Source organism: Haliotis rubra, unplaced genomic scaffold (genome assembly GCF_003918875.1).
Source record: "Haliotis rubra isolate DU_JTF1 unplaced genomic scaffold, ASM391887v1 Scf881, whole genome shotgun sequence".
Lineage (NCBI taxonomy): Eukaryota > Metazoa > Mollusca > Gastropoda > Lepetellida > Haliotidae > Haliotis > Haliotis rubra.
In genome coordinates, this window is record NW_025767614.1 from 210,228 (window position 1) to 226,399 (window position 16,172).

At 38.1% G+C, this 16,172-nt stretch overlaps 1 protein-coding gene across 1 annotated transcript; it reads left to right on the top strand.

The window, feature by feature from the left end:
- The first annotated feature begins 2,782 nt into the window (after positions 1-2,782).
- On the top strand, positions 2,783-14,576 carry LOC124263432 (serine/threonine-protein phosphatase 4 regulatory subunit 2-A-like). The gene is made up of 7 exons (XM_046698065.1): positions 2,783-2,885; positions 2,969-3,050; positions 8,915-9,085; positions 10,664-10,757; positions 11,119-11,156; positions 12,185-12,936; positions 13,721-14,576. The coding sequence occupies exons 1-7, from the start codon at positions 2,819-2,821 to the stop codon at positions 14,200-14,202; spliced, it is 1,686 nt and encodes a 561-aa protein (XP_046554021.1). The 5' UTR covers positions 2,783-2,818; the 3' UTR covers positions 14,203-14,576.
- Positions 14,577-16,172: the final 1,596 nt, after the last annotated feature.

Below are 16,172 nucleotides of genomic sequence, written 5' to 3' on the forward strand. Positions count from 1 at the left end.
AGAGGCGACTAACGGGATCGGATGGTCAGGCTCGCTGACTTGGTTGACACTTGTCATCGGTCCCCAATTGCGCAGATCGATGCTCATGTTGTTGATCACTGGATATTGTCTGGTCCAGACTCGATTATTTACAGACCGCCGCCATATAGCTGGAATATTGCTGAGTGCGGCGTAAAACTAAACTCACTCACTCACTCTGTAAAATATGTTTTAATAGGCTATGCGTTAGTGTAGTGCACAGTAAGTTTGTTTCAAGACTATCATATCATATCAAATTCTATGATGCATACCAGTGAAACAATTGATAGATAATATGTATACAAATAATTATTATGACAAAAGTATCTTGTCTTGTAAAATTCTGCATATTTTAAAAGTTTGTTTCCACAACAGACATTTCATGATTTGGTCTTAACTGGGTGTATATTATTATTCTTACGGTTTCAGTGACAACCTCTTTTGTTTGCAGTTACCTTAAACATCAAAGTAAAACAATTGCGCAGCGTTCTTCTTTAAGTAATTGAATTACCAAGAACACCCCGAGAAAAGTGGGTTTTCACACAGGTAGGTAAACGGATTTAGAATTGGTGTTGTTGTGTCAAGGAATCATTCTGACCTGTTGCACGAAGTATAACGGAGTACAGTACATCATTTTTCAATCGTCATCTATACGCAAGCTCTATATAATGCATACCATTTTACAGGATACAGGAAGTAATCGACAGTTTGTTAAAAACGTGGAACAGTAATCGTGCATCTATCAGTTTGTTACGTTCTTATAATCAATGCGAAGTACATCATGCATCTATCACGTTATTCGTGTTTAAATGAAACATAAGTTTCTAAAATTAGTTCTTATAATCAATGCGCAAGCTCTATATAATGCATACCATTTTACAGGATACACGAGAAGTAATCGACAGTTTGTTAAAAAACGTGGAACATTTTGACGAGAAAACAGCGTGCATCTATCACGTCATTCGTGTTTAAATGAAACATAAGTTTCTAAAATTAGTTCTTATAATCAATGCGTTGTAATTAAACAAAGTTTTCGAAGTTCAGTTAATGTTTGAACATATATTGTCTTGTGGTCGGTTGTTTGAGATAATTCATCACTGTCGTAATGCCTGTAAAATCATTGTAATGGCTCCATCGATTTTGGTACAGAATACCCGAACGGGTTTGTCTCAGTGAAAGCGTTGTAATTAAACAAAATTTTCGAAGTTCAGTTAATGTTTGAACATATATTGTCTTGTGGTCGGTTGTTTGAGATAATTCATCACTGTCGTAATTGTAATGCTCCATCTGTACAAAATCATTGTAATGGCTCCATCGATTTTGGTACAGAATATTGTCTTGTGGTCGGTTGTTTGAGATAATTCAACGTAATGTCTGTAAAATCATTGTAATGGCTCTCAGTACAGAAAGCAGGTTTGTCTCAGTGAAAGCGCTGCGAAGCGTTAGTAAAATCCTTATTGATGTAGGTGGCTTGGCCCCAAAGTATGGTTTATTTGCGCCCATGTTTTGCTAGTAAGGCTGGACGAGTAGCCTCCCTTTATGTAATATCCGTAACAGTCACTGTGGTATTGCAAATGTGTACTACTGAAGTTGACATAAATATATCCTTATGTGAAATATGTTAAATGAGTAGAGATACTGTTCAGCCGATAAGGTATGTCTACGTACTTTCATACTTTACTGTTACCTTGTCAAAGGACATATAGCGACCAAAGAAATTCTTGTTTTTACCCGTGAAGGTTCGGGTTAGAAATATTCTTCCGCACCCATGCTTGTCGTTAGAGGCGACTAACAGGATCGGGTGGTCAGCTCGATGATTTGGTTCATGCATGTCATGGGTAGATCGATGCTCGAGGTGTCAATCACTGGATTGTCTGGCCCAGTGCGGCGTTAAGCAATAAACAAACGGTTATTTTCTTTACAAATTAGAGAAGATGGGTGGGTGATCAAAGATCTACACGTTGATATTTTCACGAGAAAATGTAAACATGCAATCCCGAGTAGTGGTTGTTCAAAATAGAAATTAACATAAGATTGTTTAATTGGGAATGCTTAGATACATAGTTACGTATCTGCGATTGAATGTCGTGAACAGTAGGTTAGCCTTGTGGTGAAAGCGTTCGCTCGTTCGCCACAGGCCAAGGTTCGATTCCCCACACGGGTGCACACAAAGCCCATGGGTGGAGTCTATAGGTCAGTGGAGTTGTGTAAAGTGACACCATCCAAAACTATAAACTATACAATATTAACACTTATTTGTGTTCTCGACACTTGGGTCAATCATTGTGAACTCGGATCCCGTTTTAGCCCGGATTCCGAATGACCCGTAAAGTATCCATTCTATATTAAACGACCCGAGATGCAATCGACTGATATCTGTTGAACTGTTTGCATATTCCTGATAAAAGAAACTACGAAATCTTAAAGATAACTAGTTTTATAACAACAGCAACATGGTGATTATTTAAACGCATATACGTGTCTTCAGTCACCTGAATGGTGACAGCAAATGTGCGAACATGCTTTGAATGGTCGTGTAGGGAAGAAACTGTTTACCCTATGTTACAGGAAAAACACCATTTATCCATGTCGCATACATTGCTTTCTTCAATTCATTTCCGTACAACTATTTTGCGGGAGAATCTTCATGCGCAAAGCGACTACAAAACACAGAGTGAGGACTTCGTCGAACTGCGACGTGCAGGTCAATGAACCAGACTGAACACCCCTCTTATTGGTTCAGTCTATTGACCGACATTTTGCCCTTACGTCACTTCCTCGCCGCCATTTCTTGACCTTCATGGTGCGAGTAGCCGGAGAGGAGGTCACCATGGACAATCGGGAGGAAGTATTTGACGCCCTGAATGGTTTGTAGATTCTTTATATATACCAAACGAAGCTGTAATGTTTTCTCGACACGTTTTTATAATTATGTCCATCCTTATTTCAGATTTTGAGAAGAAACCAACGAAAACTATACCCCCGTTATTGGAGCAGTTTCTAAGCGAAGTGGCCAAAACGGGCGAAACGCTGTAAGTTGTCACGTTTACAAGTATCTGCTTTGTATGATATATCCCAACCATGTTGTGGTCAAGCGAACATTCCAGACTGCCATACCTTGTGTATTTATGACGACCATGTGACTACGCGATATCAACAGAGTCGGTGTGATGATGTATGAAGAAGCGTCTTGAAGTGTAAACAAAGCGGTGTGGCGGACAATTCAAACGGCGCGTGGTTCGGACAGGGTCGAGTTCAGCATGTGTAATTATAACTAGCTAAACGGCACACAGTGTAATTGGTTGTGACATAGATCTGAAATGCCATTTGTGTTCATAAGAAGGATCAATCACGTGGGAATGACGAACGAATGCGACTTTCTAAATCACAGAAAAATGAAGTTAGGGAAGTGTTGATCTAAAACGTAATAGTAAGATGTCATAAGTGATTGATGTTTTTATAATGGAAGAAGTACAAAGAACACCCCGTTTCCTTTATTGCATCTTCTTTATCACTTGGTACTTTCTGTATGTTTTTCATTTGAAAATAGCCACTATTCTTCATGTTTTTATCATTCATTTCATACTTTTTGTCGATCATGGATTTACGGACGCTTACTGGGAGGCAATGTCATTTTGCAGTATGAAAAAGGTGTACACAGCTTTTAATGTCACCTAACTTTGTTGACAACGTTTGATATTAACATACAGCCTCGAAATCAAGATAAAGATGACAAATGAAATGTGTAATTCATACATACAAACAATACTAATAGATTTACTTTGCATAAACAGCGAAACCTGAAAGGATTAAATACTTTATCTTAGATAGAATTTGTCAGCATAGTACCCCAGTAGGTGAACACTGAAAATATCGCTGAGATGGGGCTGTTGATGTCAACTCCATAAATTAAGGCGTCCAAGGTGTTGAATCAAAATCGTGTAATCATTAACAACATATATATGGTTTTGATATGTGTTTCTGAGGTGTTAGGATGTAACGCTAGATGACATCCTTACCTTGCAACTTGTGACCTCTTTAGTGAACTCATCTGGTGTCGTATCAGAAGCTCTGTGGTTCCAATCCCAGCTCAAGACTGGGAAATGTTATGGTCACTGCAAAGGCAATTCAGTAGGATTGTCAGAGCTTCGGAAGTACATACAGTTGTTTTTATGTTAAGAATGAGTGCTTTTTCTGAATAGATGAGAAACCCTTATTTTCAAAACGGTTCAGGTGTAAAAGCGATTTTTATTTGTTTAAGAGTCAAAATCTTTAGAGACCAGCCTTTTGTCCTATGGTTGTATCGTATGTCGTATATGGTGTATTTAGGGGTTGGACATTCTATTTTGCTGTTTAGTCACACAGGTGTGCAAAGTGATAGACTGGTTTAACAATAGTTATGGTTGGTTCAGTGGTGTTTTCGAAAGTGTTTCCTTCTTAACCATAGATCCATGTTTGTTTTTAGTGGTCCTTGATGTGCACATTGTCTGATAACAACAACTCTTCCTGGTGCTTGGCATGTTCTGGTTTGACATACTAAGAACATGAAAAATAGCAAAATTAACTGAAAATGGTTAATATAACCAGCAGTATATGAAAGAAAACATAGAAGAGAAATGTTTACCCAGTAGGGACTGTTTCCACTTGTTGATTTCATGAAACTTGCAAAGCTTCATAGATGTTACAAAGTTTGCTTAATTCTGCTCTGTGTAAATGGTTTATTTGACCTGAGAATTTGTTTGCAAGGGAGGTAATCATTGATAGGTCATATTGAGGTTTGATTTTCAAGCACTTTCATTATTTGTAATGAAATGCCAGTGGACCTTTAAAGCTTTGTACTCTTGGCTGTATACATAAATAAGAGAGTGAAAAAATGAAACCTTTGAAAAGGTATTGTCAAACATTTGTCCAAAGGACTTTCTGTTTCAATATTCAGTGGTCATGCAGTAGATTCCCTCAATCTCAAATCTTTCAATCTTGCTAATCTGAAACCTTATCTTTGGTCCTTGTATAAATTTGTACACATATTTTGAGCTTCAAGATTCACATGCTGACAAAGTTGTATTGCTGTCTTAAGCCTCATTTTAAATATTATACATGATTCACATGCACACCCCAGGGTTTCACCTTGTTTTACAGTAGTCCGAGTGGCTTGGACCAATGAAAATAATCCTATTGTCTACATTTGTGTGTACTGGACCAACATTAATGTGTTGGGTAAAAGTAAGACCCTGACACACATTTCTCACCTCATTGATATGTTGTACCAACCACAATGACTGAAAACATACTAATAATTAGGTCTTATTCAACCATTGCTAGATCAACAAATCTAATATTTGTCTTGGATAGTGCAGTTGACTGAGGTTAAAGTGATCATTGAACAATGGTCATAAATAATCTGGCCTTGTTAGATGTAACCACAGTATTTACACAATCAGTAATTTATGGCATGGTAAAAGTGATCTTCAGTTTATAAACCGACTTAAGCGGTGTGTGGTCCACCATCATTATTTTTTATAAGATTCAGACCTAGCAGACGTTTCGTCAAATGACATGGCTGATTGTAAAGATATAACGGAAGTGGTTGGTGTGCTTTGCTATGGATATCTTACTCGCTGTATTTTAATCAAAATTGTGTGGATATACTAGGTATCAGCCAACATGTTATCCTATTTTGGGATTGACTGAAAGATATAGACAAAATATTTTCCTGTAAATCTTGTGATTTAAATGAACTTAAAATGATAGTGGATACATAGTTTCATTGGCAAGAGTTAAAAAATACACATGATGGCTGTTGATTGTATGATTCATGAATTGAGCCACAGATATATCCAAGCAAAGAACAAAGTAAATCTAGTGAAACATGTTAAGCTGTCATTCAGATACCCATCATGCTACTAACTGGAGCGGTGGGGAAGCCTAGTAGTTAAAGTGTTCACTTTCGTCACACCAAAGACCCGTGTTCAATTCCCTTCATGTGTACAATGTGTGAAGTCCATTTCTGGTCTCCCCAGTCATGATGGGGTAGCCTAATGGTTAAAGTGTTCACTCGTCACGCCGCAGGCCCAGGTTTAATTCCCCACATGGGTACAATGTGTGAAGCCCATTTCTTGTTTTCCCTGCCATGCTCAGGGGTGGAAATAACTTTAAAATTGTACTCCGGTACAGTGGCACATGTAAAATTGCTTGTCCTGATAATTTGTCCACTAAACTGGCAGATTTTCTTGTTTATTTCTTAAATAAGAAACATATAATTAACATTGGAAAGTCAACTAGACCCCGTACAAGGTGATATACAAATTTGCTTGCCCAACGGAGAAAAGTACTGGACTAGGACGCCGGGCAATAGGTTATTTCCACGCTGCATGCTGTTTGCTGGAATATTGCCTCAAGCGACTTAAAACCATACTCACTCACTCACTAACTGTAAAGTGGATTTTGACAATGTGATCTGCAAACCAGTAGCTTTCTACACATGCTGATTCATTGCCATACACAGTCATGTATTAATGATTTACAAAGTAATGATATTCTAGTAATGTGACTTGATAATAAGAGCAGGCAAAACAAGGGGTAATTGGAAATATTGTTTATGGGAAGAATTTTTAATTATTAAGAATATGAAGACTGTTTCAACACTTTTATCTAAGACTAAACTATTGTCAGAAAATGTTAATTTTCACAATACACAATGCATAAAGCTTCATCTTTATTCATGGACTGCTTCTTAGCTATGTTCAGAATGGTGTTATTGTTACTATTCCATGCATAAATGTGTTACTGCCTACCAGTGAAATGAAATTGTTGCTTATTTTATGTCTTTGTAATATAATTGACCGCCCCATGGTGTAGTGGTTAGAGCGTCCACCCGGAGAGCGGAAGGTCACGGGTTCGATCCCCGACCGCGTCATACCAAAAGGCGTTAAAACATGGTACTTGTTGGTCCCTGCCTGGCGCTCAGCATTAATGGGTACAACAAGGACTGGTCGGCTCGGAGTCAGTATAATGTGTCTGAGTGGGGTATTCATGCTTCACTGCGGCATGGTATCTCAGTGGGCTAGCACTATAAAACCAGCTTAAGTCTGGGCTAGTACAAGCAGCCGCACATACACACGCATGCACGTCGTCATATGAGCGAAATATTCTCAAGCATGACGTTAAACCCAATTTCACCTCACCTTGTAATATATTAGTTTTTCCAAAATTTATCGATAATTGATCATTATTTAGATAATGGTGATGGATCTACATTGTTAGCTAGCCCTATTGACACATACTTTAGCTACAGCAGCAGTTAACAGATCCATATGATATATGTATATACATACATATTTGATAATATAATGTAATGCTCTGAATACAGCAGTACAACTCAGAATCATTGTATTTATTTACATGTATAAGTTCATTTTCATTTGCATATATACATAGAGCCTTTGTTCATCTCACTCTTCATGGTGGCAGGTGTTGATTGAGCATCATCATAAACAAGGAAATAACATCAGAATTCAGAATTTTGTCTAACAGGGATGTTACTTGTGGATATCTGTTTGATTTCCTGATTGCCTGCTGCGTAAATAATCTGATGTGATTTATGTTTCAGAACTTGCATTTGTGTTGTTATGGTAATAATTGTTAAAAACGACCATATCTGAAGAACTAAGTCATGTTCAATGTAGGATAGTGTGACTTATCTTGGTTACTGCTAATGTAATCTGCTAATGGATTTTGGGATTATTATATGTTTAGCCACGCTTCATGTCTTTGAACATTGTTACAATTTTGCTTTAAATTGCATCCTGCTTTTTGGTGTGAAATAATACGTCAAAATTTTGAAAGTCATATACAAAATATTCACAAAATGTTTAATGCCACTTGGTGAATAAATTACACTTTTCATTTTAGTTAGTTATTTATCTGCAGTGAAATATTTTGTGCACATGCAGTTTTAAATTAATGATTAATGTAACTGTGAGGTCATTCATATCTTTGAAATGTGGACCAATATATCTTGTTTTTATTCAATATAAGGTCCCTAACAAGGGCGTGTTGAACTTTGTGCTTATATTTTGAACACTGACGTGCATTACAAGTGTGTAAAGGAACTTTGTATGAAAACACCAAGATGTCCCTCAAGATACTCATGGGCTTGATATCGAAATATTCACAGATAGATAACCATCAACTAAATATTGATTGTTTATTGGTAAATATTATTATTAGAGACATAGCCTTGAGGCAAAACTTTAAAATATCAGGAAGGAACAACATATTTCATGTCATTGGTGAATGGGGACTCATTTCTGCATGGGTTTCTTAGAAAGAACCCTGCATTTTTAAAGATGCAACTTTGTATTGTGTGTGTCAGTTTAAAGTTTATATCATCATTAGTTAATGTACATTGTCATATATATACATATACAACCAATGACAATTTTCATATCTATAATCATTAATAATTATTTTTTTCCAGTGTTGATGTTTGTAGCCAGCCCTATTTTATTGTGTAGTGGTCTTATGTACATGTAGCAAAACAACCCGTGAAGGTCCGGGTTAGAATGAACCTTCAGTAGCCCTTGCTTGTAAGAGGCGACTAACGAGATCGGGTGGTCAGGCTCGCTGACTTGGTTGACACATCATCGATTCCCAATTGCCCAGATCGATGCTCATGCTTTTGATCACTGGATTGTTTGGTCCAGACTTCGATTATTTACAGACTGCCGCCATATAGCTGGAATATTGCTGAGTGCGGCGTAAAACTAAACTCGCTCACTCACTGTAACAAAACAGAGTTCAGTGTTGTGATATTCAGATGCATCAGGCTATGCCCCATCACGTCCTGATGGCAGCCTGCTGAGTACCTTGACTGAGTTGTTGTTGTGAACTACAGGTTCCCTTGGCCCCGACTCAGGCCACTACTGGTGAGCAAGCTGGACCAGGTGATGACCGAGTTTCACCAGGAGATCCCGGTCGACCACTTCCCTCCCAACACCAACATGGAGCAGGTCAAGTTTGATGACATGAGGGAACGGATCATTAAAGCTGTGGAGAGGTTTCATGGGTGAGTCATCAACCTGATCATGAGTTTGTTTTGTTTGTTGTGTAACTTTAACACACAGTATTCATGTCATATTGTTGCTGACATTGAAAAATAAAGTATGGACCAGAAAAACCAGTGATTGATATTACAAGCAACAATTAAATCTTTGCTGTGATGAGAAGCTGGCAACAATGATGAACCATGTGATCCATTTGGTCGCTTCTAATGATTTGCATGATTAGATTGCTAGGGACCTGTACTTAGCTGGAATCCACTCAAGGATTCAAACAGGTGAATACATGTATTTACATGAAACAGGGGCATCAACTTTTGTATATGGTGAGTTAGATTTATTAACTAAATGAAGGCAGTAAGAAAACTGAATTTCCTGTCCTGACAAGTCCCCAAAGTTGATACATACAAATAATATTTCACACGTATCCTGTTGTTTTGTAGCTAAACTATTAGCAAATGCAAAATGCAAATGTTCAGTGATGTACTAATATTGGAAAAAGCAGGTCTATTGATATGGAAGGTGGTGCTAGTCTAGAGACATGTCCCAATCTGAAGTTGCAGGGGTGGAAATAACTTTAAAATTGCTAGTGTACTCCGGTACAGTGGCACATGTAAAATCACTTGCCCTGATAATTTTTCCACTTATACCGTCCGTTTCCTTGTTGATTTTTTAAATAAACAACATAATTAACATTGGAATATCAACTGGACACCGGTACAGTGTGATATACAAATTTGCTTGCCCGACAGAAAAAAAACACTGGACTCGGGTGTCAGGCAATGGGTTATTTCCACCCCTGAGTTGTTGGTAGGGTACAGGCAATTCATATATTTTGTGATACCAATAACAGCAATGTTTTGCTGTAGTAATATTGCTTCAGGCGAATTTAGTCTTCAACAATCTATGCCTGTTGTAAGGTGCGACTTATGGAATTGTGTGGTCGTGCTCTCACTTACTGGATGCATGGCATTGTGTCCCAATTGTGTATCAGGATGCTCATAATGTCAATCATTGGATTTTCTGGTCCAGACCTCATGATATTTAATGAAGGCTGTGTTATGGCTGGAGTGTTGCTGGGGGTGGTGTTCAAATACAAACTGAGTAGAATCATAGAATAATATCAGATTATGGGTAGAATATTTGTGGAATTGCCAACATGCTTCTGGGAGTGTGTGAATTATTACCATTCCTTTAAAAGAGTGACATCTAATCCTTAAATTCTGAACTTTGAGTTGCCTTTTCTGAACATTGGTCATTGTAAGTTTGAGAAAGAAAATGATGAAAATATTTTCAAATCTTCGGAGGAAATTTACTTGAAAGATGATTGAATGTTGTCAGACAGTGATGTCATAAACAGTGGATGATGTCGTGACATTGTTTTCCATGAGGAAATGCTTCAATCTCTTAATGCTCATGTGTTACAAATCATTATAACATTCAGATATCTGAAATTAACTGCACAGTTCTCCTAATGGGTGGTAGCACTGACATCACCAGATTACTCTGTTGCCATGGTTACTGTCAGAATGAATTATTATGTGTACCTTTGCAGCAGGTTTTATGGTTTCCTTGTATATTTTCAGGGCTCCTTTCACAATTCAGAGGTTGTGTGAGTTGATCACTGATCCCAAGAGACATTATAAGAGAAGTGACAAGTTTTTAAGAGGCATTGAAAAGGTGAATACATATATTTGGGTCATCAGCTTATTCCGTCAATCGTTTGACCGGTACATGCAACAGTTTCATTAATATTAGGTTAAATTTCATTTGTCTTGTGTCCAATACCTGTTCGAATACAAATTTTTCATAAACCTGTTATGAAAACGTGTGGAACATTTATCATCTATCAATCAGATTTTATAATTACACACTAGAGTATGTTTTGGATATGTTTTGATGATATAAAACTTAGTTTTCATTTTCTTTTATTATTTGGGTACTGCAAGCCGTTAAATATCCATGTAAAAATAACTGATCAATCATTGATTATTATCGATCATCAGTATGTCACAAACTGACCTTGTTTGATTGGTTTCAGAATGTGCTGGTTGTAAGCACTGTTGACCCATTTGGAAGGTAAGGGCAATTCTTGTCACTTTAACATTACATGCTGGTGGTGTAGATAGTTTCAATCAAGGGATTTGACAGACGAATTTCAAAGTTATGTTTTATCTAGCCTATCATATTTTATGCATAGTCCAAACAAAAATTGCTAAACAAAATTGACTTCTGGTTTGTAAACAACAGTTTCAGTCAAGTGTTTCAGCTGTCAAGTTGGCATTAACATATATTTTTTTCAAATCCATTAAAGTTGTTGATCAGCAGGCTTATGTGATTTTTAATGTACTTCGTCAGAGTCAGAGCTCCAGATAAGATTTAGCTCATGTGGGTACTGTACCCACTATATTTTTTTGGAGTGGGTATTATGAATGTTGAGTTGGTATTTCATTTTCCGTTACCCACTGCTTTCAAATATGTGCGTATTTCAGTCATTTTACTCGCCTAAGTATTATGTCATTGAGTAAGTTTACTAAGCAGGTATGTCCTGCCTTATGTCATACCTCATCAAAACCAACTTAAATATAATGGAAATGATTTTATAAAAAAATCACTCATCCTATACTGACAGTACAACACTTGTCCTGTACTAACAGTACAACTTGATAGCAATCGATGTCTTTTTCATAACGCAAGAGATTTTTATAAATATATTCCGTACGCATTTGTTTTAAACCTTTTGCGTATCTAACATTTTCAATGTGTAATTGGTACGCAAGAATTTTTTTTCAATGCGTAATTGGAAATTTTCTATGCATATTTTACCCGGATACGCAGCTTATCTGGGCCTCTGAGAGTCTTTGGGTCTTGATTGAATGGGTCATTTGGATATGACAAAGAATTAACCTTTAAGTTGGTTTTGTTATTGACTATATTGTTTTTTCTTTCATCTTCTACAGAATGCTGCTAGTCTGGTCGTGTCTTCCATCTAGTAGAATAAGACCGGCCTGTTATAGCCTATAATCAGCTTAGTTAACATGATAGATATTTTACAAGACTAGGTTTTTGGCAGACCTGTGCCATAACGTTTGTATTTGTTTTTATAGGAAAGTTGTGTCGGAATCCCGGACTCTGGTGAATGGTCTTGACAGCAATGGCTGCACGCAGACAGGCAACTCTCTCCCACCCCCTCCAGTCCCATCCTGGCCCCTCAACAGCCAGGGGCTGGCAACAGTGTGGCCCAAGTCAAAGTCTGACTCTGAGGAATCAGCAACTAGTCCTATTGAACAAGAGGACTTGTCAGAGGTAGACCAAGATCACATGGAGCCAGAAGCACCATTAGCAGAAAAGTATTCCCCCCCTTCACAATCACAGCCTGATGAATCATCTCAAGAGGATAATGATTCCGAGGCAGCATCTATGGACACAATTAAAACAGACGGATCAGCAAAATCTGATTCTGAGTCTATGGCAGCTGAATCAGGGGAGGCTACTCCAGCTGAGATGCCAGAGAATGGGGATAGTCCACCTGTGTCTGGGAACGAGGCAGCAGTGTCTGGTAATGAGGCAGCAGCGTTGGAGAGTGAAGCTGTGTCAGAGAATGAAGCAGTGTCCGAGAATGAAGCAGAGTCCGAGACGAAAACAGGAGTGTCGGACAGTGAGGCAGCAGTTTCTGAGAGTGGGACAGCAGTGTCGGAAGCCCCAGTGTTGGAAAGTGAAGTAGCCATGTCTGACAGTGAAGCGGCAGTGTCGGAGAGTGAAGCAGCCGAGGAGGAGCCAGTAAAGGCTGAAGACTCCGACATCAAGAAAGATCCATCACAATCTCCTGAATCCACTCCAGAACAGACTCCGGATAATGGTAAGAAGCTGATTTAGAAATTTGTTTCAAGATGATTTCCAAACTGAAACTCAACAAGGTTATTCCAGATATTAGTTTGCTGAGAATCAAATTGTTTAATCTGAAACGGAATTTATGCTTTGGTTGTGCACTTCTGAATGTTCAGACCTTCACACTGTTGTCACTTTTGATTGTCTCTTGATCAACAGATCCTTCTTGAAATAGATTGAAATTTACCCTAAAACGACCATAAATTCATTTAAACCTTGAAAAGGCAAGAATTTACCAGTTGTTTGCCTTGAAAAGGCCTTAACTTTTGCCAAACTTGTCGAGTTACAGGAAACTAATGCATCAAACATACTTTGCAATGACAATGTGTGGTAATAAATATCTATCACGAAGCAAAACTTTCCCAGTGCAGTGATGTAGCTAAAGGTGACTTCTCTTTTATGGTTGGCCCCACATTTGACCAACCATGTGTTGTACTTCTTTTATGTAACATAATATGTTACATGACATGCGTTTCTACAGGGCCTTAAAATGGTTGATTGGGCCTTGAAATAACCCTAAAAAGGGTGACAGATTTTGTGTCTGAACCCTGTATCAATGTGAAAAATTTGTTATCAACAAAAATCTCTTGAAATCTATTGTGATGTGAAAGGTTTTAAGTTACACACACGACACACACTGAAGTCGTTCTGTTAGTAATCTATGCATTAATGTGTCACCCTTCTCCTTTGTGAAATTGTTTTCCCTGATGTCCAGTTCATTCCTGATTCTAGACATTTTCAATGATTTCTTCCAGGTGCCCCAGAGTCAGCTCCATCACCAACAGGAAATGGAGAACAGGTTTCATCATCACAAGAACATCCACCTGATTCACTGGAGAACCAACACATATCTGCATCCCCAACTGGCCCAGTGTGTGAGGAAGGCGTGGCATCCTCCTCCGAGGACCCCACCAATCGGCTGTGTGAATCTGTTACCAAACAGACTGAAGACTGTGGCAGCAGTGAGCCAGCCAGTTCCACAGATGCTGTTTCTGACTCCATGTGCGCGGAACATCCACCAGAGGAAGAATGTGCATCGTCCTCACCAAGCTCTTGTGAAAAATCGGACCCAGTGGACTCTTCGGAGCAGAATATGGACACAGATTCTGAGAATTGTCGGACTTCAGAACAGACAGACAACCCATCAGAACAGCAGCAATCAAAGGAAGTGCAACAAGACACACAGACAGACACAGACTCAGACTCGCAGAAAGAAGAACCGATGGATCAGGACTGATGTAGTCATGGTGCATTATATATATATCGGGGAAAATATCAGTGCTGAATTAAATCCATGAATTGTAAAAATACCAATCTCAGGTCCAAAAAATTATTCATACCTTCATGTCATCTGTATGTACATTTTATGTAAGTCGTAAGTCAATCCATTGTCCGATGGTATTTTGTTCTCATTGTCAAATACTGATGTAGTTGTTTTAATTTCATGTACAGCTGTTTATTACAACCTAGGAAATGATAGTTGTGCCTTGCTCAAGGAGTGAAAATGTCACTGATTTTACATCTTCATTTCATGGCTTCATTGTCATGCCTATTTATGATTCATGAAGACACATTTGTCAAATTATCAGAAATAAAGCTATGATGAACTCAGTGGTAGTTTATGTAATGGTTGCTTGTGGTCCCAGGGACTATTTGCCATTTAAATTATTCCTTGTGATGAGGGGCGGTGGGGTAGCCTAGTGGTTAAAGCGTTGGCTCATCACGCCGAAGACCCGGGTTCGATTCCCCACATGGGCACAATGTGTTAAGCCCATTTCTGGTGTCCCCCACCGTGATATTGCTGGAATATTGCTAAAAGCGGCGAAAACTAAACTCAGTCAGTCAGTCCTTGTGATGACCATGATGATCATTGATCCGTACCTGGAGTGATATTAGTTAAGATGTTGTGCTATTTATTTGCATGGCCTTTTATATTTATTTGTTGGTTTTACAAAATGTTAAGCCTTAATTTCAGTGTAGGAGGTGAGAAGAAAAGTTAAACATTTGAGATAATTTCTACTTAATCTGCCTGGCCGTTAATCATTGGATTGTCTGGTTCTGACTCGATTATCTACAGACCCCCACCATACAGCTGGAATATTGCTGAGTGCGGCGTTAAACAACAAACTTGACCTGCCTGAATAGAACAACAGATACTGGTCATTCAAATAGAATAAGTCAATAGTGATGTGAGAAACCGTTATAGAGGGAAACCAAATTTGGTATGTGTTTTGAGGACATGAATGCCTTAGAGTTGGAAATAGGAAACTGTATTACAATTTGTTGCAGAGTTATGGCCCTTGTCATACGTTTCTTGACTTAGTGCATGCTATCCCCAATGGAGACAGATTTTCTCAGAAACCGTTATAGGAGGGACACAAGATGTGGTATATGTTTTCTGGACACAAATGCCTTGGAGCTCAAAAATGGAAACTGTGTTACGATTTTTTATAGAGTTACGTTCCTTGTCATGCATTTCTTGACTTAACGCACGTTATCCGCAATGCGAATGTATTTTCTCAGTAGTGTTGGGAATTTGTTAAAATCTCATAATTGATGATTGGTCCATTACAACCAATCAATCATCGAAAATAATTGGTTAGCGTCATTTATCAAATGTTCCTGTTAAATGTTTGTTAATGCACACAAAAAGAAAGAAAAAAACGTAGTAATTAGGGTTTTTCTAAATTGCACAAAATCCATTTGCAAATTTCGCATATTTAAAGAAAGTTTAGTATGTTAGGAACACAGATTTCCTGGATTCTTTAAGATAAATTCAATCATGACTTGGAACGAGCTTGTAGTGCTTATGAAATGTACACACTAATGACACAGAAAACCAACCTTGTGAAAAATCTTGTTGATGCAAACAAGTGTTCCAAGATTGGTTGCGTTTGATTATTAGAAAACAAGTCGATTGCTTGGTCGTTTAGTCACTGCGTCTAATCTTCAATTATTTCAATTATTCGGACCACCACTATTTCTCAGTAACCATTATAGGAGGGAAACCAAATGTGGTATGTGTTTTCAGAGCATGAAAATCATGGTGGAGTTGAAAAACAGGAACCGTGGGGCGGGGGATATTGATGACCATGTCTTCTTGTTTGTATACGGTTTCTATGTGTTTGATGTTCTATGTATTTTGTTTTCAGGTCTTCTTATGATCTTCAACATACTAGCTGAAGGAATTATGGTTTTTGTCATTTC

What these genes read in the sequence shown, in the direction of transcription:
- LOC124263432 (XM_046698065.1), top strand. Translation starts at nt 2,819, where the DNA reads ATGGTGCGAGTAGCCGGAGAGGAGGTCACCATGGACAATCGGGAGGAA. An exon ending in GCCAAAACGGGCGAAACGCT is followed by an intron (nt 3,051 to 8,914) that starts GTAAGTTGTCAC and finishes TGTGAACTACAG; the next exon opens with GTTCCCTTGGCCCCGACTCA. An exon ending in TTTTAAGAGGCATTGAAAAG is followed by an intron (nt 10,758 to 11,118) that starts GTGAATACATAT and finishes GATTGGTTTCAG; the next exon opens with AATGTGCTGGTTGTAAGCAC.